The 24,702-nt window shown below is 42.7% G+C and overlaps 2 protein-coding genes across 5 annotated transcripts in view; one reads left to right on the forward strand and one right to left on the reverse strand.

Annotated features, from left to right (window-relative positions):
* Positions 1–24: 24 nt before the first annotated feature.
* Positions 25–11,975, forward strand: LOC126873973 (probable sodium/potassium/calcium exchanger CG1090). 2 transcript variants are annotated; one of them, XM_050635451.1, is made up of 11 exons: positions 25–165; positions 271–1,948; positions 2,022–2,314; positions 3,854–4,339; positions 4,471–4,696; positions 5,038–5,150; positions 5,298–5,473; positions 5,767–5,990; positions 6,719–7,033; positions 7,148–7,381; positions 7,558–11,975. In XM_050635451.1, exons 3-11 carry the CDS (start codon positions 2,291–2,293, stop codon positions 7,755–7,757), a joined length of 1,998 nt encoding a protein of 665 aa, XP_050491408.1. In that variant the 5' UTR covers positions 25–165; positions 271–1,948; positions 2,022–2,290; the 3' UTR covers positions 7,758–11,975. The 2 variants fall into 2 exon arrangements, with proteins under 2 accessions (XP_050491408.1, XP_050491409.1); XM_050635452.1 differs by having other exon boundaries at positions 271–1,492; positions 1,561–2,314.
* Positions 11,976–14,763: 2,788 nt separating this feature from the next.
* LOC126873964 (protein tincar) overlaps positions 14,764–24,702 on the reverse strand; it is a 37,159-nt gene continuing 27,220 nt past the window's right edge. The window contains exons 8-14 of one of the 3 annotated variants that reach the window (XM_050635422.1): positions 24,495–24,682; positions 24,218–24,417; positions 23,598–24,100; positions 22,940–23,135; positions 21,864–21,996; positions 20,883–21,101; positions 14,764–20,694 (exon numbers count right to left, since the gene is read on the reverse strand). In XM_050635422.1, coding sequence (XP_050491379.1) covers positions 19,531–20,694; positions 20,883–21,101; positions 21,864–21,996; positions 22,940–23,135; positions 23,598–24,100; positions 24,218–24,417; positions 24,495–24,682 — 2,603 coding nt within the window. In that variant the 3' untranslated portion in view covers positions 14,764–19,530. Of the gene's footprint in view, positions 20,695–20,882; positions 21,102–21,648; positions 21,700–21,863; positions 21,997–22,939; positions 23,136–23,597; positions 24,101–24,217; positions 24,418–24,494; positions 24,683–24,702 lie in introns of all 3 variants that reach the window. The other 2 variants (XM_050635423.1, XM_050635424.1) reach the window with 2 other exon arrangements.

Here is a 24,702-nt window from a genome sequence, read left to right on the forward strand (position 1 = left end):
TATATATATAAAAAATGTAAAATCGTAAAATCTCGTTGTTCGATTTTATCACGATACGAAGTTAGCTTCTTTCGCTACCGATCAACGTCTTGATAAGATTCGTCTGAAAACGTACGATGTTTGACCGATTACAGATTACGGCACAAGATTTATTCATTATAAATGGTAAGTATACGTTTGTAAGTTCGTCACGAGGTAAAATAATCATTTGTCAGATGTATTCGTCGGATGTACTCGTCAGATTTTTTCATACACCAATTTTATTTACAGTTGCATGTCGTTTGTTGCATTGTTGATTCAGAGTTTCCTTGGCATCTACTGCAGTTAATGTTTCGATCGATAGTAGAATGGTCTAATAAATATTACTGAAAACTTTTGTTCGCAAGAGAATAAAAAAAGTTTATGAAAAATCGAAAGACCAGCAGACAGATTGCGAGGCAGATCCTATTGGTGTCTTTAGCATTTATTCCTAACGACGTCGTATGATTTAGATCATATGTAATCTAACGATCCTATCACATACAAGTTCAACAAGCTATAGGCAACTATAGGCAAGAAACTATTTTTATCTTTCACAATCGAAAGCGAACGAATGAACGACCTTAAAGCGTTGCAGGTGCAACGAACGACCGCGAATAGAAAGGAAGCAACGGATGAACTGTCCACGTTGCCACTCCTATCGCTTCTCACCCTCTCATTTCGATATTTTTATCTTCGTATATACCCCTTTTTCTATTCTATTTTCGATACTCGTGTACTATCCTCATATTTCCTAGACTTTATCGCCGCATTACGGATGATCTATTCCTGCATTTATGGAAAATTAAAGTTAATATACAAGAATACATAAATAACTAAAGTAAAGCGCTCGTTATAACATCTATTGGATAGAAAAATGTCTATTTAGGTTTACATTTCTCCAATTGCGATTACTAAAATATAAAATTACATATCGAGCGTTCTTTCTCTTTCCCTCTTCATCTTTGATCGACTATGGGTATTTATCCAAATTCGTATGTTATTAACAACTACAAAAGTAGAACTCTATTTTGGACATTTTGCATCTATATATAATTATCTATATGTCCAATTGCAAGGATGCATAAGAATCCGTAATTCACCGATCAATGGCCATTACTTCATTCAGTTTTCATTCTTGCGGTTCACAGTAAGCTGAATTGTGACAATGCGATTGCGCGTGCGTAACTTGATATCGGAGGGTTGGGATTAACAGAAAAAGAGATACGACGGATGTGTGCGCGCTTTAGTAGGATAAGTAGGAGGGTGGTTCTCGCGTACTCGTGAGCGCGTGCGCGCATGCAGGTGAAACACATAGATATAGGTAGCAAAAGGGGAAGAGGATAGAGGCAGTCGCAAAGGGGGGATGATAGTGGCGGCGTTGATGGTGATACGCGAGGAGAAGAAATGCGAAAGGAGGCTTCATTGGCGAGCAGCGCATAAACGCAGCGAAACAGGCGACCAGAATCGACCGGTAAACGATAAACGTTGCATGGCTATGTGCTAGCAGAGATCGTTAAAAGCTGGTATCTGCGTTTAAAGGTGACCTGTTACACGCATACAGACATACGTGCACGTTGAAAGTGTGCGGTCAAACTGCAAGACTCGGAAGAAATAAAAACAAACGTGGAATAAACGAGAAAACTGGCAGAAAAATAAAAATCGGGTATAGGAGGTGAATAGAAAAGACAGAGAGAGGGAGAGAGGGAAAAAGAGAGAGAGAGAGAGAGAGAGAGAGAGATAGGGATAACAAGGGATGTGAAAGCACCGTGAAAGGGATCTTGCGAAGATACTTTTTTCACGGCACGAGGATGGCCGTGACGTCGATGAAAGGAGATCGTATTAACCGGAGGGTGGTTCAGTAAGCACGACACCTACGTAGCCAAGAAGACGACGCCTACGTACAGCGCAAACACGCCGAGAACGCATCGTAACCGACAGTTTTTATGCAAATCAATAATTCGAGTACGACGCAGCAATAAAGCTTTGCCTTTATTTCCTAGAAATATCGAACGTTGTTGTTGCCGAATAACAGTGACGACCAGGGCGACGTCGCGTCGCGTCGACGGCAGCGGGCGCCCGACACTCGATAACGAGTTTCTATCGTGGTAGAAGCGTTCGGCAGACGTCGGCTGAGTGTGGAGGAAAGCGTAAGAGTGCCTTTGGTCGCTTGCACCGTTGATTCGCCTTTCGCGTGCCAATAATCGGTGCTGCGTACGTGTTTCGTGAGGCACGTAAAAGAAGTTGGTCACGTCGAATTCGCTGGTGCATAATGTGCAACGTTTCTGAGAAAGGGGTAAGCCGAACTACGAGCTACCATACATACGTCGATTCGTAAACCCACCGTTTAACGATCGTTGGAAACACCGAATTGGGTCACTTTCACTGACACCTCGGTTTTCCTCGTGCTTTTATATTACTACGTGTTAATTGCGGTAAATAAAGTCTCGGAACTTCCGCCACCGGAAATAGTTTTGCCGAATAGAAATCCACTGTATCGTTGAATCGTTCCCATTACGAAATACGTATGCGCGTTTGCTCAGAATTATTTTTTTCAGAAATCCTATCGTTTGGTTCGTTCGTCATTAAAAGACGCGTATTTGATCTTTGCCGTAAATCGAGCCGTTGGTGTCTGTTCATAACTTAACGCGTAATTTTGTGGTTTCTCTAATCGTATTTCCTTCGCAACACACATACTGCACGCATGTAGGTATTCATATGGAATTATCAGTATCGTTTAAGTATTTATTTCCTCGATGGGTTGATAAATTATTAACGTAAATCCTTTCGTACGCGTTCGTCGCCTGGCTCTTCGAAATGAAACAAAGAGAGAGAGAGAGAGAGAGAGTGGATGTAATTGCCTAATTCGAAAATTGTATTTGTCGTTCGTTGGTATTGATTTTCGATCGTTAGCTGTAAAAATAGATATCAAATAGAACGACGAAAGAGGTAGTCGAAACACCTTGAAAAGGAAAAAACGTTTCAAAGCAAAAGTTTAGATCGTCGAGTTTTTGTTTGACTACGGCTTTCCACATTTGCGTATAATGCGATACACGTGGCTATAAATGACTCAGTCGCATTATACAAAGAACGAAGAACTTTTTGCGATAATAACAAGGTAAAACAAGAATAGAAAAAACAGAAGAGAACAATACGATAAATTTTAATCTTTACAGTTAGAGTTGCTTGTCGAGTTGTGAACAGAACTTTTAATTAATTTCTGTATTCTATCGTATCGCTGCTTTCTCACTTGCAGCAAAGAATTATAGTGTAACTGTGGGCAATCGCTTTCTCTTCGTTTAATTTTCAATTCGTAACGAGCATAAATATTTGAACGAAAACCGGGATTATCCTCGTACGATGTTAAAACTTATTCTGTTTACTTTGTTCATTCGTAAGGCTGTTACCGACACGTCTGGCAACATGTATTACATGCGTGTACGCGTTGCGAATCAATATATTTCCCACGATCGATACGACTATATCGAGATAAAAAGAGTCTAATCCTTCGCATATTTCGTTTGATACGGGTCGTTCGACCCGTTAAGGGACGAGACGTTTGTAAGACGAAGAAAACGTGAACTATTACGTACATCACGTCAAAGTTGAACAACGTGATTCATATAACAGTAAAAAACAAAATTGATGGCGTATTTCGCACAGGATCTGTTGTATTACCGGATGAAACAAATGTCTGCTGACATTCCAGTTTTCCAATTGAGTTACGTAAAAACGAGAATTTGCAGAAACATTTGCGGTCTATTCACCGCGCGTTTAAATATAAAAGAAGCTGTATGCATGTACCGATGATAATTGTACGTTAAATATGTTTCAGTCGAAGACAATGAGGCGAATTCACTTGGAAAGTATTTCGCGACGCAGAAGGTGGTCTCTGCGATTCGGCCTTTTCCTCGTGTATATATTAGTCCAGTACGTCACTTGTGCAAAAATACCTGAAGAGGTAACGTCTCCTTATCCCAGTTCCACGGACCGCGAAGAAAACTGGACGTTAGATTCTACCTCGGAATCGTTCACGCCCGAGACAGAGGCCAGCGTCGAACCAAAACCAAAAGCAAAGGAAGAGGCTGTTTCGGAGAAAGAAAAGAACGAAAGGACCGAACCGAAGAACGAAAAGAACAGAACGGAAGAAAAGAACGAGGGCCAGCAGAAACATGGAAAGAAGACACCGGAAGAAGAAAAATCGAAGCTCGGTGAACATTCGAAGGAACGGAACGCCGCTTCGACGGAGAAAGCTTCTCCAGCAGAGAAAACTGTTCCGAAAAAGGAAGTGGCGACAGCGAATGTCCCTGGAACCACAACGGTGAGTCAGGATTTTTATTATCGAATTCTCTTTTCTATCGCGGTGTTCTTTTAAACGCGAGGAACGCGACTGTAAATCGTTTGAATTCCACTATAACGCATATAAGAGATATTGGTTATTCGAGACTCTAGGTTCCAACAACGACCACTATGAAGTACGAACATGCAACGTGGAGACCGCGAAGGAAAGATTGCTCGCCACCTGCGATCGAACAATTTCCACGACCATTAATGGGTCCCTCGGCTAGAAAACACGGTGGATTGATCATTCATATTTTAGTTGCAATTTACACCTTCCTGGGCCTTGCCATTGTTTGCGACGATTACTTCGTCTCCAGTTTGGATCGAATTTGCGAAGGTAACGAAAGTTTTAAAGTAGAATTTCACTCAGGTGTCAGACCTATGCGTTTGCACGTTTTCAGCAGGATGCTGCTCATACAGAAAGATTTCTCGTGTATATTTTCATCTATATCTAATACAGCAGAATCTTTGGATAACTAATTTTACGATATCGAAGATATAAGGAGAAATTCTATTTTTATGGAGGATCAAAATTGTATTACAAATAGTAATAGAACCGCGAGACTTACGATGCATCGAAGAAGCGTGATTTTGATAAAAGTTACACAAATTATAGGAAGTTCTTCTACCGCTAAATTTACGAGAATATTGACAAAAGTCTTGGTTTTCTTTGCGTAGAACTGCGATTGTCTCCGGACGTTGCTGGAGCGACTTTTATGGCTGCCGGTTCTTCGGCTCCGGAATTGGCAACCGTGGTGATCGGTGTGTTCTTTGCCAAGGATGATATCGGAGTAAGTATACGAGAACTTAGCGTTTTGGCCAAAAATCCACACCGAGCAAATACGCGCGCGCGTAATTAAGTTTGGTTAGAGGGGACTCGAAAGGAATTTAGTGGGGAATATTATGCAGATTACAGAGAGTTGCTGTTGGGATTGCAGGTAAGCGGTGTAATCGGAAGTGCGGTGTTCAATATAATGTTCGTGATATCGGTGTGTGGACTGTGTACGTCGACAGTGTCAAAGTTGAATTGGTGGCCCCTCTGCCGGGATTGTTTTTTCTACGCTGTATCGATTCTGGTGATGCTGGGTACAATTTACAACGAATCGATATCTTGGTAAGAGACAGCTTGTTATCGAGCTTATTCCTGTTACGACACAGTCATCCCTAAAAGTCTTTGTATATCTTACGAAGAGGCCATTTCATTTACATAAAGCATATACGTTTAACGAAAGAATCGCGTTCATATGAAATACGCTATCATCGTAGCCAACTTTCGCGTAGCATTTTATTTTAATAAAAATTACCTTCTTCCACGGTGAACGAAGACTTTCGTGACTGTACCATCGTCGCATGGATGTCGTATCGTCGATTTTTATCATGTACAAAAAAGAAACGTGTCTTTCGCAGGATGGAATCTCTGTTCATGTTGTTCATGTACGGCGTGTACTGCGTCGCTTTATCTTACAACGCTAGACTGGAACGTTGGGCGAAATCTTACAATATACCTTTTCTACCAAAAGACGACGAACCCGCGGAGGAGAGCGCTCTTGTTAGTTATAGATCGTTACAAGAGGACCGCTTGTCTTACACAGGGCCGAGTTCGCCTACGGATCAATATAAAGAGCAGGAAGGTAAACGCCGATTATCAAACACGTACGAAATACGAATTTCTAATCTATTCTAGTTTTTATAAAAAGAATAGATTGTGTGCACCTTTCGGTACACATCCGGCGACTTTTATGAATTCATTATGTTGACCTACGATCTCGATGCTGCAACGAATTAGAACGTAGACTCGAATCGTTCGAACGCCTGCATCGTTTATCGTGCTGTCATGTTTATCGATCATCGGTGATCGATATCTATCCAAAGACGGAAGACAAAATCATCCGAAATCTTTTATTTTATCATCTTGATACCTCCATATCGATACTGTATAAGTTGTTCCAACCTAAACGTCTGCTTCGCTTTTAATGTCTCGACTTAAACGATTTCCAAAAATGGAATATCATGGAAAAGGAAGATTTTTGTTCGCTCGTTCCTTCTTTAATTTTGTCAATGTCATCTCCGTCTTCTGTGTACGAAACGTGTATCTTTCCTATCGCATCTTGTAGCGGATAAGAAAATACTGCGTGTACGTCTTCGCCAACCTATCTCTGTATAAAATATTCTCCAAAAATAACACGAAGATCGTAGGACAATGCGATAAATCCATAAAAGAAACTGAAGATATTTATGGGAAATGCCTAACTACGTAAGTGTCCGAATACTCATGGACGGGAGTGTATGAAAATTATTGCGCAAAAATGAAATTCCGTAAAGTAGAAAATATTACAAAGAAGATCGCTTGGCTACGCAGGTGTAACTGCAGGAGCAGTGGCAGGAGGAAACGTTCCTGAAACGAACGAATCGGCACCACCGAAACAACCGAGCTATTACAAAGCGAAAGAACCAGATCCGAACGAGGTATCGCCGTTAGAGAAGCCCACCGACGGTAGCAAATGGTCTCTGTTCACCTGGGGTCTCGTCTATCCGATTCATTTCATGTGCCGCGCCACAATGCCGGATTGCCGACAAGACAAATTTAGGAATTGGTATCCCTTTACCTTCTGCGTGTCGATGGTTTGGATCAGTTTCTACAGTTACTTCATGGTGTGGATGATTACGATTATAGGTAAGAAACAGCAGCGATGGCGGCGATCTTGAAAAGCACAACGATACAAATATAGTTTAAGTAATCTTTTTCCGACGTCCACTATTCTTCAACGGCAAATTCAATGTTTCGTAGGTAGCACTCTTGGCATACCAGACACGGTGATGGGTTTGACGTTCGTCGCTGCCGGTGTCAGTGTGCCCGACGCGCTCTCGTCGTTAGCCGTGATAAAAGAAGGCCTTGGTGACATGGCCGTGAGCAACGCTGTCGGCAGTAACGTCTTTGATATACTTGTTTGCCTCGGGCTTCCATGGTTTATACAAACTGCGATGATACAACCCGGCTCGCACGTGAACGTCACTAGTCGAGGTAAAATCGTGCGATTTCCCTTATACGAGTCTTTGTCGCATACGCTTGCTAGACCGCGAATGCGCGTGTCTGGGAACTTTCGTGCATTTCAATTTTCCATAAATGCATAAACGTTCGCAGTCTAGAGGTTGCCAAACGAAATTCAAATTCCCGTTGTTTTATTGTCGCACTGCCAGGTCTGACGTACTCGACGGTGTCTCTACTGTCAACGGTGGTGTTCTTAGTCCTGGCGACCCATTTGAACGGCTGGAAGCTGGATCGACGGTACGGAGCGATATTGATGGTTTGGTACTTGGTATTCATCACATTTGCCTCGCTCTACGAACTAAATGTCTTTGGTGAAATGAATCCTCCGGTTTGCTTCAGCGCATTTTAAACGAACGCCACTTAATCGTATACAGACTGACGAGGAAAATGAAATATAATGGAAAAAGTGGAAAAGGAGGAGCAGTGAAAGCGAGGGAGGGAGAGAGAGAGAGAGAGAGAGTGCGTGTGTAAGCAACCGACTGAATGCTCGATGAAAATGTTCTCGTCGAACTCGATCTCATTGCATCGTGTAAGTATCAGGCTGCTAAAGCACGATGGAAGATAGTTCGAAAACTCTTTTATAATATTTTCGTTTCATTCTTCCATCCTCCGTCTCGTTTCTTCTCGTTCCTTTTCGTTCTTCTTCTTCTTCTTCTTCTTTCTTTTCCGTTTCCCCTTCTTCTTCTTCTCTTCTTCTTCCTTCTTCTTCTCTTATCTTAGCTTCTAGCCCTATTCTAATTTCTACGTGAATTGAAATTTCAAGCAAAAGTGAGGAAGAATGGCAGAGGAATGAGAAAAAAGGTGACAAGATTCCAGTTCGCACTGGAATTAAAGAATATATTTCAAATGCGCTCGTCTTAACATCTATTTGTACAATAACGCGTTAGATGATTTGTAGCGTCACCTCTCGAGCACAAATTCGAGTTCTATTCTCACGTCGCGTGAATTTTCCTTCCATCGAAACATCGACGATTCTCGGTGTTTCACTTTGCTTCCACTTGTTATTCGTATGATATCGATCGAGCTTTCTTTCGGAAGCAAATGGAAAACGCAACGAAAACAAGCTCTATCGTTGTTCGTAAGTTTGGAGTCAGTCAAACGGACAATACACTCATCAGTATTAAAACGCAAACGACGACGTTGTTAAGTATTATGCAATCTAGAATCGGTAGCGGAATAGAACTGGTGGATCGATCGTATTAACTCGTCGCGCTTACTTTCGAATCGTAGACGCGCGAGACGCCACAGTCCGAAGACTCTAGACAGTCGTTTTCGTTAATCGAATATCGTTTCTATCTTTCGTGCCTCTTTGCTCTTTCAAACCTACTCTGTTTCCTCGTTCGACTCTTACTGCTCTACTTGTCGTACTTCCACCGAAATTTCTAATCGAAAGCTGCTGCACTTTCGCTTATTTCTTACGTTTTTAAACGTTTCTCGCAATCGGCATCCAGTCAATTTCTTCTTGTACGATGATTCGTCCGTCCGTGCGTTCGTTGGTTCGTTAATTCGTTGATTCATATTGCCGTTTTTCTTCCTCGACAAGCGATATAGTGCACACGCGAGAATAATTATTTTGCTATCGAGATAATCGTTCCCTTGTTCTTATCGCGCACATATACGTTTTCTATGCAAGTATACGCGTGTATGCGTGTGCGTACGTCAGTGTTTTCAAACGGTTCTATTCGCGGAAAAGTTAATTTTCCAACAACGTAACGTTTTTTGATAGATATTTTCTAATCAGCGCGTCGATAACAGCGAATTTAGCGTATCGATAGATGAAAAATGTTGCGAAAGAATTTACTTCGATGTTTCTTTCCCTCTCTTGAACGATCGTTTGCCTGTGGCCTAACGCGTTTTTTCGAAATCACGAAAGTACCTTTTAATCCGTCTTTTACGAAATATTTCTCTGTTCGCGCGTAACTGCGGCTGGAGCCGCTACTACGAAGCGCTTTATCGATCAGAGAAGTAGAATTAACGTTTAACAGTCAGACGCGATGCAGCGGCACCCGAAAAGCTTGCTTTCTTCCAGAGGAAATCGATAAACGTCGGACAAACTAGCCACGTTCGAATCGAGATTTACGACGCACCGTTGTTTTCCTCGCTGACGATCGATACCATTCGTCCTCACTATCTACCGGTCTTTTTATCGACCTTTTTACCGACAGGTTTGTTACGTGCACTCAAATACGTTGTTTCTGGCGCGTTCCTTTCCGCACTATTATCTCTGTTTTTCTTTCACTTTCTAACGTCCTGAACGAATATGAAACGACGAAAGACGATGCAACCAGTCGCGAAGTTCGAGTTTATCGGACGAATTAGACCGTGGGTGAGGGAGAGGCGAGCGCTTTCAACGAGTCGAGCGAATGATCGAACGCCGTTCGCGTACTCGCGTAAAAGTACGATTGCTTGCAAAGGATTGCATTAAAAGCTTCGTTTCGGACAAATCGTACGCATCGATCAAAGGGATTACGTAGGACCCACGTGGATCAGTGGAGGCGAGTCAAAAGGTAGAAACGAAGTTGACGGAAGAAGGTGAAAGAGATAGAAGGGTACACTTTCGACGAGTACGAGACGAGATAACAAAAGAGACAATAATTAACGCAGCCTTATCCGATGAAAGTATCTACAACGTTACTCTGCGCGATCCTTGAGATCAGCGTGTAAAAGGATAGCGTTCGGTATTCTTCCGTTTTCCCATACCTTTCGATCTGTCTGTTGCCTGGCCATTTTGCAAAGACGATCGATCAACGTTTCTAGACTATTATACGTACGATATTCTATGTAGTCGCTAAGCGGAAAGCGGGCCGGCGGTGAATTCCAAACAAAGAGCAAACCGCGATCCGCGAACAGCCTAAGTATTTATTGTATTTGTCTGTCTACGTTGATCAGCGCTTCTTCGTACATCGTGCGTCGTACATCGTACCGTATGCGCGCATTCGCCTGTTCCAAAAGCAAATACAATGCAAACGTAATTCGTAATGTGTCACGAGCACAGTTGCGTTTGAATCGGTACGCGGTCCGATGACAGATCGCAAAGATCGCGCAGGCGTTTTAACGTAAACCGAACGCGTGTGTTATATGCATGCGTGCTCCATTACGTAAGTACATGTACGTATACACACGTACATATATCGTATGCGTGCGTATATAGATATGTACGATTACGCATTATACATATATAGCTGTAGCAATACATACATCTACAAACTGTATATTACGCACTGTATATGTATATGTATATGCACAGTACGTAGTATACATAAAGAAAAGTATATACGATACGTACGAAAGCTTAGATTTATATGATTATCGAACGTTCTACGTGTTTGTTCACTACCATTATTTGTTATATTGTTAGCGCTTCAGGCGGATACACGTTGATATTAACTATTAGCGATATCGTGAGATATATAGTATGCTCGCTCGTTCGCTCGATCGATCGATCGAATTGAACTCAAATTACACCTCCATATAGAGTATATATACATGCGTGTGCGTGCGTGTAATTCAACTTCAACGAAGCCAACCGCGGCATTTAACAAGCGTTCGATCGATCGATGCGAAGCAAGAGACGGTGCGTTCTGACGCATACGAATACGCGTTGGAAACGCGTTCAATTGGTCGAAGCGTAATTATCGGATGCAGCTTCGCGAAGCGAGGCGCGCGAAGAAGCAGCGATGATTCGCTAGAAAATTACGTTGGCGTCGTTTCGACCAAGTGGGATTAAGTCGGATCGACGACTTGCGCGACGTGCACCGAGAAACGAAAAAAAGAAGGACCCGCTAGGTGAACGACTAAGATGGGAATGGGTGTAAAACGTGGTTCGGCCTTCTCTCGTTGACGAAGGTTTGGCTCTGTAGAATTTTATTTTTCTCCCGATCGTCGACTCTGTGAATTCGCCTACGTGTTTCGTAGCCGAGTAACGTACTCGTCATTCGTGCAACAACGTTCGAAAATTGGTGTGGTTCTAGTCAATGAAGATCAATTAGTAGCGTTATCGTAGGTGTATATCGTTAGATAGTTTAGCGTAACTTGGATCAATTCTCCGGTGCCCTTAAAATAGGCGTAGCTCATACGTTCGAGTCAATATATTCGATACGGCTTAAAATTAGACGTTTTACGTACGTTTTGATCGGACCTATTTACCCGTCCTTCGCCCCTCTCTGTCTCGTTCACCAATTTTCGAACAACGGACCAACGAAAAATCTGTTTCGAAGGTATCTCTATCCGATTCAAAAGTTTAAGTAACACGAACAAGGAGACTCGTTGTTTATCGATATAGATATCGACCCGTCGATGATTCATTGTTAACTGTTGTGAATGTAGATTTTATATCGTCGAGTAATATGCATACGCATACATACATATACGCATACCTATAGATATACGTATATAAGAATATACATATACAGATAATATATATACAATATATATATATATATATATAAATATATGTATACAGACTCTCTATATTTGGCACATACTATATGCAAGTATACGTATATTATGCGCCTAGCTTAATTAACAGGATTAGTTGATTTCAAATATATAGTTTCTTCTTCTTCTTCTTCTTCTTCTCCTCCTCCTCCTTCTTCTTCTTCTTCTTCTTCTTCTTCTTCTTCTTCTTCTTCTTCTTCTTCTTCTTCCTGTGCGCGTGATATTTCTGGTCTTCGTCGAGTCAATACGTCCGTGTACCTGCCATTGACAAGAGGGAACATCCGAAAAATGTTCAGTTTGCGATAAGGTTGCGACACGACAAACGTTCGTTCGATTTAACGGCGATACAGCGCACTGTGCGAGTTTGACGCGTTTCCAGTCGCGTTTCCCTCGCGCTCCAACGATTTCGTATGTATGCGTAGTAGGTATACGTTAAAGAATGGGAAACACAAAGCGAGAAAGGCGAACGAGAGCGCGGGTCGTTTCATCGTGACATCGAGCGACGATTCGCAATAAATTACTTACGTAAACGAGTAGCGATCCTAACAAGACTCGTAGAAACCGCCTAGCATTTTATACTGTACGTAACAGAAGAGAACGTGATAAACGCGATAACTTAGCACGCAAATCGTAATAATTTGTAAGCGTAGATTTAATTTCTTCGAATTAAGCGAACGATCAACGAACGATATACGCGTTATGTAACGCGTCTGTACACGCGTGGAACGTGTTCTCGACGCGATCGAATCGACAGTTTGAGAAAGTATGTTGCGCGCTTCTAAACAACGAACAAAATCGAGAAAAATCGCGCGCGATGTGAAACATCGATAAAGCGATACGACGGGACGATGCGATGTGCAACGATCGTGCACCTTCCAGGGGGATTGTTCACGCGCGATCGAAATCGGAAACAGAACCGGATCTCCCTCTGTTATATAACGTTTTTCTCGTGTTGTTAGAATACATTTCCAAGACAGTCCTAAACCGTCAATACATCTAGTTATAGCTTATTACGGCGTTATGTAAGCAAACTGTTTTACCAATGTCGTAAAGAAATAAACACAAATACGAAATATAAATGAATAAACGAATAAACTAGTCCACGAACGAATCGATTATTTCACGAACGAACAAATTAACGTGTAAATAAAACAGACCAACGAACCGTCGTTCCGCGGACATTCGTACGAAAACATTCGATAATTGCACGGTCGTTACGGGGGTTGAAGGTTTTCCCGACGCAACGCGAAGCTCGATGACTCGCCGCGATCCGATAACGTAATACGATGGAATCGTGGAAAGCGAAACTCTTTTTATTTTTCGAATTTTTAACATCGAGCGCCTACTAACGAGATCTTTCCGATTAAGACGACACCAAACACGATGTAAATTAAATTATACTCGATTACCGATATGCATTTAATCGTCGTTTCGTTAAGCGAATACGCCCCAAATCGTAACGCGTTTAGTTTCGTTTTAATTAGAAAAATGTAACAAACGTATTGGCAAAAGTTTCGTTGATCGCGAGTGAAAACCGGAGAATTTTGAGCTTCGAGTTAAAAGTCTCGGTTAGTCTAGTCGAACGCTTCGACTCTCGGTGTCTCCGTCTCTTTCGCATTTGTAATTTGCATAAATTGGCTCTCGATTTTCGCGCAATTATCGAACGTTTCCTTGTTTACGCCATTCGTAATAGATATGTTCGTGCGCGTTTGCGAATAGTGGAGAAAGGAACGGAGGAAAGGGCCGGACGAAGAATATTTGCTTTATTTATTCGTTTATAAACCAGCGTGGATAACGAAACGGGGAAATGGACAAAAATTTTCGGGAATAAAACGGCTCGCTCCGTGTATGTACGTCGAATAATTTATCTTTATTCTCTTGGTAAATGAATATACAAAGTTTACATCTAGTTTACTTGTTTATACGATGCATCGGATAATATTGATACGATGTGATGATAGTAGCGTCGCTGTTATAATCGCGCGTACCATTTTTCTTTTTCTCTTTGCTCTGTTCGCACGCGTTTTGTATAATCCGATGGCTCTTCCCTTGAATACGGATGAATTACGCGTTAACGATACGAAACAAAAATCATCGAAATACCGCGGATCGTGATCGTCGATCGTTGATTTTCGTTTCCCCTTATTCCTTCTTTCTATCCTTTCTCTTCATTTTTCCGTTTCGCTTTTCGCGTTCTCCAGTCTGTACGACGAAAAAATGTTTCATAGGCCGATACGAGTACATGACCCGTTCTATTTTCAAACAGAGCATCAAATTATCGATCGATAAAAGACACGAAAACCAAGAATCGTTCGATCGATCCATCGAACGATCGATCGGCGTTTCGTGGTTGCTGTTGGTCCAGTAATGCTCGCTTAACTCTGCCGCGGTTCCGCAAATATCATCGTGCAAATCTCACTCTTGTCTCGACAAGCGATAAGACGTGGAACGTTTTAAGGAAAGCTTCGATATGCAACTAAAAATGGAAATCACGCGTATCGACAACGACAGCGAAATTCTATTCGCTCGTCTCGACGGTATTCGTGGAACAAAGTTGCCGCTGCTTGCGCGAGAATCGCGATACAAAATCCTAGTTTATTGAAATTTAAGCGAGCACCGCTGTGATCGTTTGGCGATTAATAGGACTCGACGTTTCGTGGCGATTCGCGCGCGAAATGCCAAATGGAAGAACGAATGGAAACGGGAAACGCGACCGAGTAATCGCAGACAGATGTCAAAGAACAAGAGAAAAATGGAATCTGAGCCAGGGAATACTTTTGGTGTCGTGCTCCGTGAGTATTCGAGAGCGCGCAAAGCGATAGCGTTTAACTGTGAATTAGAATAAATACCAAGATAACTCTAATCAGTCTTTATACAATTATTCGTACATATCTGTTAAATTTTTTTCTCTTTTCTTCCCCTTTTTTTTCTTTTTGTTGCATTAATTCTTCCCCTTCGTCGTTCATTCTCGCGCCTTTCTCTCGTTTCACCCGCAAGTTTGACTCGATCCTTAGTTATTTACAGCTTCGAAAGGAATTAGTTCGAGGGCGAACGAATTGAACGTGCGCGCACAGACATAGGCACGGAAATTCGTACGCGCAACAAATACGCAACCTTTTTCTTCCCCTGTCTCTAGTTTTCTCTCTTTTCTTTTTTCCCTCTTCTTCCTTTTCCCTTCTCGTTTGCTACTCTCTATGCGTTGTGCCGTTACGCGCGCTTCGGATACAATTCTCGCGGGAAAGCTCGGAAATTGCGCCGAAACTACGTTTCTTTCTTTTCCTTTTCGTCTTTAACGTTCTTTTGGGGTGTAGGTAGCACGTGGAACGCGGAATCGATCCGTTTCGTGCAGGTATCCGCGTTCGAGAGGTCTAGCCGGATCTAAAACGAATAGATGAGGTGGCTGACTGACGCTAAACGGTAAAAAAATATTTCTGCAAACAGCAGCGTCCGTATCAGATCGGAGCCTTTTCGCCATTCTCCAAGGTACGTTCGGCTGCTCTTTGCTCTCGATATTCTTGCTGCTGCTGATAACAACGATGGAAACGATAATGACGACAACGATGACAATGACAACGGTAATTCTCGATCGTGACAACGCGAGTCCGTCGTCGTTCTTAGCATGATGTATTTTTATTTCGATTAATACGATGCGAACACGAACTCGATCGTTTTCGAAGAACGGATCGGCCCGATATTAAAAAGTCGAGAAGAAAAGACGTTACAGAAGTTGAAATTTCCTTCTTCTGATCGTTGATCGATAGCGATCCAGAAATGCGTAGCGAATCGAAAGATTTTACACGTCTCGTCGTTACCAACGCGTGGTCCTTTCACTGTGATATGTACGATCGGTGTAACAAAGCGTTTATTTCTTTTTTTTCTCTATTTTTTTTTTTTTTTTTTTTTGTATTTTTCCTTCTTTTTACGAAAAGATCTCAGGGATTTACCTCCGTATGTCGATGATGATAAAAACATGCTCGTTCGCTTCGACCTCGATTCTCCGTCGTCGTGTTCTCTTCTTCTTTTATCTCTAAATCGCGTTGTTGAGGATCTTTAGCTTCGAACGAAGACGAAAGCAAGTCTCGTATAAAAGTCGATACCGTAATTGGCGTTCAAGAGAATGCGTGTAACCTATGCGCATTGAAAGTCGTTTGAAAAAATATACAAGTACAGTGAAAGCTTTATCGTTTTACAAATCGATCGCGATGTCGAAGAATCGTGCTGCTCTTTAGCCGTCGTTTGCATTCCGATCGATCGTATGCTTTAGAAAATGAAAATTTATCGCATAGAAACCAACCATCCGCGGATTATTTAGGATTGCTTTTTCAAGAGTCTGCGTTTCTGTCGGTACCATAAAGCTTTGACTGCAACCATTTCGACGTTTCGTTGATCCTAGAAGAATAGACTGATATCTTCTAATTTACTCGCAAAAACCGTTCATCTATTCGATCCTATCGAGGTATAAAAATTAGAGGAATTTTCTGTCTAACGTCCGTCCAGATAACCAAGGATTTCGAGGCTCGAATAGATACGTGCTACACATTTGCAAAGTAACGTTTGACAAAAAAGATATAACGAAGCCGTAGCGTAAAATCAATCGAGAGTTTGAGATTCGAGTAAACGTAAAATTCTACAAGCGTATTTTAAAAATCGCAAATCCTGTTATCCAATTATTCTGTTTCACGTAAAATCGTGAAAGGGATGTTATCTACGTACGATCTACGATTTGCAGCTTGCGAGATCGCTAATATCGTTAGCTGATAAATTATCGCGAACGAAGGCTGCGAAATCGAAGAGGTTCTCGCGTAATGTAATTTATGACTTCGCTGTATCCCTTCTGGCCAGACGTACGTCGAACATCGCAAAAAACTCGCACGCACGCGTAATTAATTCGAATAACCTCATCGACGGTGATCTGGCTGACTACTACTGGCTTTTTCTACTCGGCTATACGTTACATTCCCGTTTCTACTCTCTACGTACGGAAGTCGTAACTCGTTCGTGGAAAGAGTAAGAAAATATCTATTAGATGGTATTCCCTTCCGTTGATTTTGTTCCGTGATAGAAAAATTATTCGAGTATGTTCGTACGCTCCGTGATTCGTTAACGTCCGTGATATGATAAAAAAGTAGTTCACGCGTCGCCCATTAGAGCCGTCTTTCGCAACTTTGTTCCCTCGTTTCGATCCACGAAAGTGAAAGCTCGACGAAAGCGGCTGGCTCTGTTCGCACGTCAGAACGTAAACTAAATATTAACACTAACGTTTGCGAATAACGAGTCGAGAAAGGTGTGAATACGCAACGGTATGTACGAGGTTTGAAGAAAGCTTAATGTCGATACGACATGCGATACCAGGCGAAATCGGTATTCTTAATCGTCCTCGTGAATATTCGAGCCCTTCGAAAGCCATATCCGACGAGTCTCGTAAACCGTAAAGTATGTAAACTTCAAATGCGAACTGCCGGTATAAACGTTATCTCTTCCAGTTTATTATCCTAAAGCTTATCGTGAAAAATGAAGTTACGAAGGTAGATAATTCGTTCTATCGAAAGTCGTTGTTCATCGATTCAGCTTCTGAGAGACTCGTGTGAGATTCTTAGGAATCGGATTTTACGCTTTCGCGATAAGTGCGTGAAACATACGCAGAACGAACGCGTGTTACAATTCGGACGAAAGATATTCACCGTGGTTCGGATATTTATCGACAATACCGTATATACCGGTTCTGCGTACTCTTCTCGCCTCTTCCGACTCGATATCGTCGAAAACGATCGGAAGATATTTCAAAATAACAATCTTTCTTCTAGAGCGTATTTACCTGGGAAAGCTAAATTTTACGCAACTCGTCCGACTACGCTGCGCGTTTACGTCAAAGGAAATCTTCTCGAACGAGCGAGTGGAAAGAAAGAAGAAAGCTTGCGCGTCCTATTATACGTATGCTTCGTCGAACAAGCAAGGCACGCTCTCAGTACCACACCTCTCTCTTGCCACTAGTTTATTACTATCGGTGTATTTGATCGGAGATTGCAAAGATCGATCCTAAATCGAAAAATACCGTTCGTTTTGCCGAATTTGCGTCAACAACAATTTCCCAATAGCTTCGCTTGCAACGTATTATCGCTTACACGCGTCTGGTATATGTAAGTTTCCTGTATCGTAGAGTATTCGTAGTATCGTAATAGATAAGCACTGATTAATATACGTTACACACATTATTATCTCGATCGTTTTCTATGTTGTTTCGAAAAAGCGTCGGTTCTTTTTTCTTTTCTTTCTTTTTTTCTTCGTCGAAAGTTAGGAAACCCGTACTTGCAGTTTTGGTTAATCGATATCATAAGTACTTGGATTAGCGATAGATGCTCGAACTCGAATTCGTTCGACTATCTGGATTATATATATATATATATCGTTCACTCGTGCGTCGTGCATCTGGGTCCTTAAGTCTTTACTTAATTATGAAATTGGGCGCGTCTCCACGCGAGATCATTTCCTATGGTCTCGCCGCGTTTTTCGCCATTTTAAAATCGCGGAAATAGAAAAGAATTGCCGTAGCGCAAGCGTTAAACAGGACGAATTAACATGGCAGTCGATGAAATCAATTTATATATTCGATATAACGAAGATCTTAGAAAGTCTTGCGATTATGTTTATTACAATGGCAGTAATCGTACGCTTCTCAACGTCCTCTCTGATGGGCTCACTCGCTGATCGTATTAGTCGAGATGTATCGTTATTACGTCGCGTGGGATCGAAATTGTGCCGTCTCGAATATCACGAGGGTAAACAACTCGTGCGAAGAATATCCGTTTGAAATGCAAGTTTCGCGTTCAGCTTTCAGAATAATGATAAAAGAACATTTTTTTTTTTTTGTAATAATAAGTATATATATATATATATAAGTTATTTTAAGCAGTCGTAAATTATTTTCACGAGTGTCTTTGTCGGCTATTTGTTGCAATAAAGCGATGAAATGGTGTATGACCACGCCAAGCTATATGGAAAAGTAAAAAATGTAAAAAAATTTCACTCCTTCCAGTCTGGCGATCGAAATAGTCTCACGTGCGATTATAATGGTTCGTGATTGACGAGCGATTGACGAGCGATTGACGAGCGATTGACGAGCGGTGATTCGTGAGCAGCTGGCAAGATATGTTTGTATCGCGAGTCGTTCGTTCATATTCGAACGAGTCGTTGTACCGGCTGAAAAAACGGGCAGACCATAAAAGTGTATCTACAAGTGTATGATTTCTTACTGGTACGTGCATATGGAGAGATAATTGATATGGAAGAACGGGGCAGAATATTATCTCGACATACGACATCTGTATCGAAAAATAACACAATGTAACCGTAAGTGTCGGATGTTGCGAGTAATCGACCGGTATGATATGTAATAACGTTACTTTTGATATCGGTGATAGGGTAAAAATCCACGATGGTAATCCTCCACGAACCTCGATGACAAAACACGTTTGAAAGAAGGTTCCCATCGAAGTACGTTCGCGAAGAACGACGATTCTTTTCCGAGAACGATCTCGCGAATGTCTCGATGGGAAACGTTTCGTCGAGGCGACCTAGGAACGTGATCGTCGAGAACGACGACGGGAACGGCATCGTGAGAACGTATCGGGTTTGCTCGGCGCGGAGCGAGAGCGAAGAGGTTGGAATCTAGCAGACGCGATCAACGTCTAATGAGGCAAACACGTATCCGAGTCTCCGCTGCTGGCCATCGAGAAATTAGCCGAGTCGCGATCGCTCTGCCTGATCTGCGCGGTAGTGGTCAATTTTCCATTAACCTGCGAAGCTTGGGGGAAAGTGTGGTGGCCTGGCAGTGCCCAGGGTTGCGTGTGTAGCTGCACAGGAGGGAACCTCTTGACGAAAGGGTTGTTCGGTGTGGGCGTGATGCCGTGAAGAAGTCTGACGCCGTTGTGATGGGACGGTAGAGTAGTATGGGCTGGTACCGACGAGTGTACTTGCGGAGGGACGAAAGCGTGCCTCGGCACCGATCCGCAGCTTCCGCTAGATCCACCCATATGAGATCCAGCCATGCTATGAGAGGCGTGTGGCAGAGGCATGGTGGAGCAATGCGGATAAGTGACCGCCGGCTGGGTCGGATAATGCGGCAGAGTGGCCGACGTTGCGTGCACGCGGATATCGTTGCTCTCCGTGAACGACGTCATCCTCATGTTCGTGGAACGACCGAAAGGTTCCTCGTTAGGGTTCAGCGGTTCCGTCAGCTTCGTCCTCGAGAGTTTCCGCCGGATCACCACGGTCGCCTCGTTCGGATTCTCGAGAATCACAGCTGGACATCCTTGTCCAACCACGTTGACGTCGTTCACGTTAACGTTCGTGTTGACGCCCGTGTTCGCACTCGCGTTTATACTCGCGTTCGCTGTTGAATTTGCGTTGATATTGGCGAACAGTGGCACGTGATTCGCGTATTGCGGCGATGAGAAGGATTGACTAGTGCCTGGACGACTGTTCGGCGGTGAGAAGGTGGCCGTTGCCGATGGAGGCTGAATCCCTCGCTGGAGGGAACAGCTGCGCCACTGATCGCGTGATTCCTCGCCGTCTCGTTGATCGCAGTTGCCGCTCACGTCGTCCACGCTCGTCGCTCGTCTCTGACAACTACTGTTACTCGCGTTGCTCGCGTTACTGTGCACGCCACTCGAGGACGTTTCGCTGTGGCTGCTCGCGTTGCTGTGACCCGTCACCGAACCAGCTCCGCTGCTACCACCCACCACGGCGTCCAATGGCGGAGAATTTGAAGAATCCGAGCGAGGTGTTAACTCTTCGTGTGGCATTCCCGAATCCCCTCGACGCAGACATCGCGGCGTTTGACCACCGTTTGCCTGAAACCAATGCGCGACCACCTACCTTCAATTTATGGACAGGGCTTCCACGGATTTTTGTTTATCGACGTTTATCTCGCTCTCTGTATTCAGTTATTTATTTATTTATTTGTCATTTTTCTGTCTGGTATTTATTTGGTAGTTTGTTAGAAGAAAAGTATATTGTGAACGACAAGAGTTGTTAGTACCTGGGTGTTAGTGGTTAGTAACGCCGTGACAACTTCGGTAGTCGGTGCACAAGTTGGAGTCGGAGTCGGAGTCGGAGGTGGCAGTGGAAGTGGTTCCGAAGTGGGATCGGGCAAAGGGTCTGGAGTCAATAGGGGCGAGGGGTCGCCTTCCGAAGGTTGTAGATCGCGATTTGCGCTCGCGTAGTATGTCACTTGGTCGTCGTTCACGCACTCGAGCAGCTGTTGAAACGTTTCATCAACGATTAATTGCCAAGCGAAATGCCAATTAGAAAGTAAGCCTGCAAGAGTCTCATGAATTTATTGGAAATCATACGAATCGAAGAGAGAACGCAAAAAAAAAAAAAAAAGAAAAGAAAAACAGGACCATCAGGCGAAGGAAGAAGAGGAGGGAAACAAACGTGTTTCAATTCTTAGCAAACGTATTTTTCGAACCTTTTTTTACGTAGATACATTTACATGTACAATATAAAATTGGTACGGTTGCTGTTTGGAGATGACAGAGCAGAATTCGAAAGGATGGGAGGATAAGCGTAAGAAGATCGAACGTGCACCACCGATGCGATCGAATTGCGTAGAAATTTGTGGGATGTTAAATCGCTTTTCAAACATTTTCCTTGTCTCGTACGATTCTGTGTTAACGTATGTTAGTACGCAACCAAAAAACAAACACACGCAGTTAAAGAATGTTAGTATTACTTCGAAGCGTCAACACGAAACGAGAAAACAAACGAACGAATAAAAAAAAAAATATTTTTGTACGCCTTACGTTGCCAAACTTAGGTATAACGTCCCTACGAGATATCAGCCACCTTTCCCACTGTCAAAGCAAAAGAAAACTAAGTTAAATGTCGAAGGGGAAATGAACGACGTTACAAGAGTCGGGAGGTACTCGAGCAAAATATTTTCAAGTTAACGAAACGTTTATCGCGAATGAAATCTAACGGGGGAAAGGACGATTCGCGACAGAAAATGATCGAATACCTTGTTCTCTTCGGACGTTGAATCGTCCGCTGGGTCTAGAGACGTGATCAGCGGTAATTCTCGTAACGTGGCATAATCTCCATCATCTTCAGGGCCTCCGTCACCGGTGCCTCGTCTGACTTTTCCTTTATTGCTGCAATCCACACGCACCACGTTGTAATATGTTACAACGAGGTCATACGAATACTTATCCGTTAGGATAGACGAGGAAAATAGAGATAATGGGAGAAGGGGAGAAAGACAGGGGAGAAGAAAGGGAGGGGAGGAAGACAGGAAAAGAGAGAATTGGATAAAGTGATCTCTTTTTTGTTAGTTTCTAGCGATCCATATGGTCCATATTGGACGTAAACGTAAGAAATTTTATTCAGTCTCGTGAAAGCGAAAACGAATGACAATAAGGCTTAGTGAATAAATACAGGTGCTAGCAATACGTGACGTTAACTCTTCGAGATTTGACACTTGGTGCGAATTGTATTGAAAATGAAATATCGTTTACTCATAGCGTATATTCATAACGTAATAACATAGCGTATCATATGATATTAGTAACGTTTTTTTTTTTTTTTTTTTTTTTAAAGAATTCCTGCTAGATCGTGATACGAAATAGGTGTAATAATATAACATTATGATCTCAAAGAGTTAACGAATTTCGATACACTTTAAAAGCACGCAATTTAATAACACTGACAACACGCGCGTGTACGTAAGCACCAGATACGAACACGGTACGATTAAGTGGAAAAAGAATTCAAGGTGAGAAGAGGAGATCGATAGGAAATTACTCGCTTGAATATCGTAAGAGCAACAAACATTATAAAAATACATAGTAGCCAAAGCAGGAGAATTCCACAAAGGGAACGCAGGTTATGATAAAAAGGCGATGGCAAGTTCTCCGTGATACGGACTGATTACCGAATTGGAACGATCGATCGGGCGAATTCTCTACAGGAATCTCGAGTTAGTTTACAGGAAGGAGAGAGAGAGAGAGTAAATGAAAGTGAAGACGAGCATGAGCACGGGCACGGACACAACGATACATACAGAAAGACATCAAGAGGAGGGAGGAGGGTAGTTACCGCGAGCCTGACGTACTAGGCAGGTCGTTAAAGGTGACCTTGGGTTTCAATTTCTTGTTCAGCCAGCCCTTTTCCGTCGTTGGCGCTATGTTTCCGTCGTTCGGCGATCTAGTCGGCGATGGACGTAATTTTGGTCTTAGCCAATAAATCTGTTCGTCGTCGGCTGCTGAGTCGCCGTTTACGGAATCGACGTTTCCTACGATTGGAATAAGATAAAAAGGATTATAGTAGACAGTGTCGCGAAATACGTGTCAGATATTTATAAATTCGTGCCAAGGTATCAAAATTATGAACGAATTTCGGGTACAGAATGTTCGAAGCTTATCTTTCAAGTTAGAAACAATATCAGCCGTTAATGTTTTAAACGATAATATACCGCGGAAAGTAAAAAGAGGGTCGTGCTATAAACGGTTCTGTTACACAAGACTATAGTTTGTTCGTCAGCTCGACGTATTGTTCGTACGCTGGTGTAATAAAAATTGACTCGGAGACAATTATTAAAAGAAAACGTTTAACAGTAGTATAAGTATATCGCCGACATTGCTGCAACTTTGGATCAAATTAAAACACAAAATATTCACGAGTATTCAAAGATACGAAAAAGTTTCTCGTACGCTCTTACGCGTTTACTGCCTTCCTCCATAACGCGCTATTTTACCTTGACTGCGTGCTTTCCTTTCAATAGCCGCCTTTTGTATCACGCTCATGATAGCTTTCTTCGGCGACGCGTCGGCAATCGTGTAAGTTCTACCATTCCCAACGACCAGTAACGGCGCGTTAGTTCCGTCCTCGTCGTCTCTAGCTGACAACAGATCCACGTCAGTTACGAGTTTCACCGATCTGGCTGACCTAACGGTAGCACGACCGATCGTCACTCGCAATTTGAATGTCCAGCGTTGTTTTATCGTGAGAAAGATCCATAAGAGTAACCAGAGGAACAAGTGCAGAACGGTAGTGACGACACAGGCTAATATCGCACCATCCAGACTGCCACGATATACGACGCTGTAGTCGTAGAGCAACGGTGCGCTGCAGATCGCGATCGACAGGAATACGCACAGAGCGGTGCAGTGAATGAAATACATCCAACCATTGCCATTTCTATTCTCCTTTGACAAGATTATTCGACGCTCTCGTTCTTGGCTCAAAAACGCCGTAAACCTGTATGTGCAGAAGCGCAAAGAAGTTAAAGAAACTTTCGTACGACGAAAAGCAGTTCCATTAAAGAACGAAATAGGGCAGAATGAAAGAAAACAGAGGGGATGGAAAGCGACTTACCTGCCGTAAGCGTAGAAATACATCACCATGCTAGAACAGAGCACCAGGAGGGAGGAAAGAGCAAACAAGACGAGGGTAACGTGTGGATTTAGTAAGAAGTAAGAGTCCCCGAAGATTGTCGATATGCTGCTAGTAGTCGATATCGTGCGATACTGTTGTCGAAGAACTGGTAGCACCTTCAAGGGTCCCATCACTTGAACCTGAAGATGTTACAAATTTTAATTCTTCCGTTATTTTTTATTTTTATAAGGGAATTTGTTACAAGAGCGTGTCTTACCTTGTAAAGTACGGACATTCCAATATAGGCTAATAAACTCTGGGCGGAATTGACGATCAACTGGAAGCTAAAAATCGTGGCCAACGGTTTATTGCACGACCAGAACACCGCTGGGTATCTCACAGAATACACTCCGAGAGCGATGGCGTAATTCAAGTACTCGAGAGTAATAGGTCCGTATGATTCAGCTAATGGAGATACAAGAAGG

Source organism: Bombus huntii, chromosome 15 (assembly GCF_024542735.1).
Source record: "Bombus huntii isolate Logan2020A chromosome 15, iyBomHunt1.1, whole genome shotgun sequence".
NCBI lineage: Eukaryota > Metazoa > Arthropoda > Insecta > Hymenoptera > Apidae > Bombus > Bombus huntii.

Bases quoted from the DNA above. Each gene is read 5' to 3' on its own strand.
- LOC126873973 (XM_050635451.1), top strand. From the start codon at position 2,291: ATGTGCAACGTTTCTGAGAAAGGG. The intron at 2,315-3,853 runs GTAAGCCGAACT...AATATGTTTCAG, and splicing joins GCAACGTTTCTGAGAAAGGG to TCGAAGACAATGAGGCGAAT. The intron at 7,382-7,557 runs GTAAAATCGTGC...TCGCACTGCCAG, and splicing joins CGTGAACGTCACTAGTCGAG to GTCTGACGTACTCGACGGTG.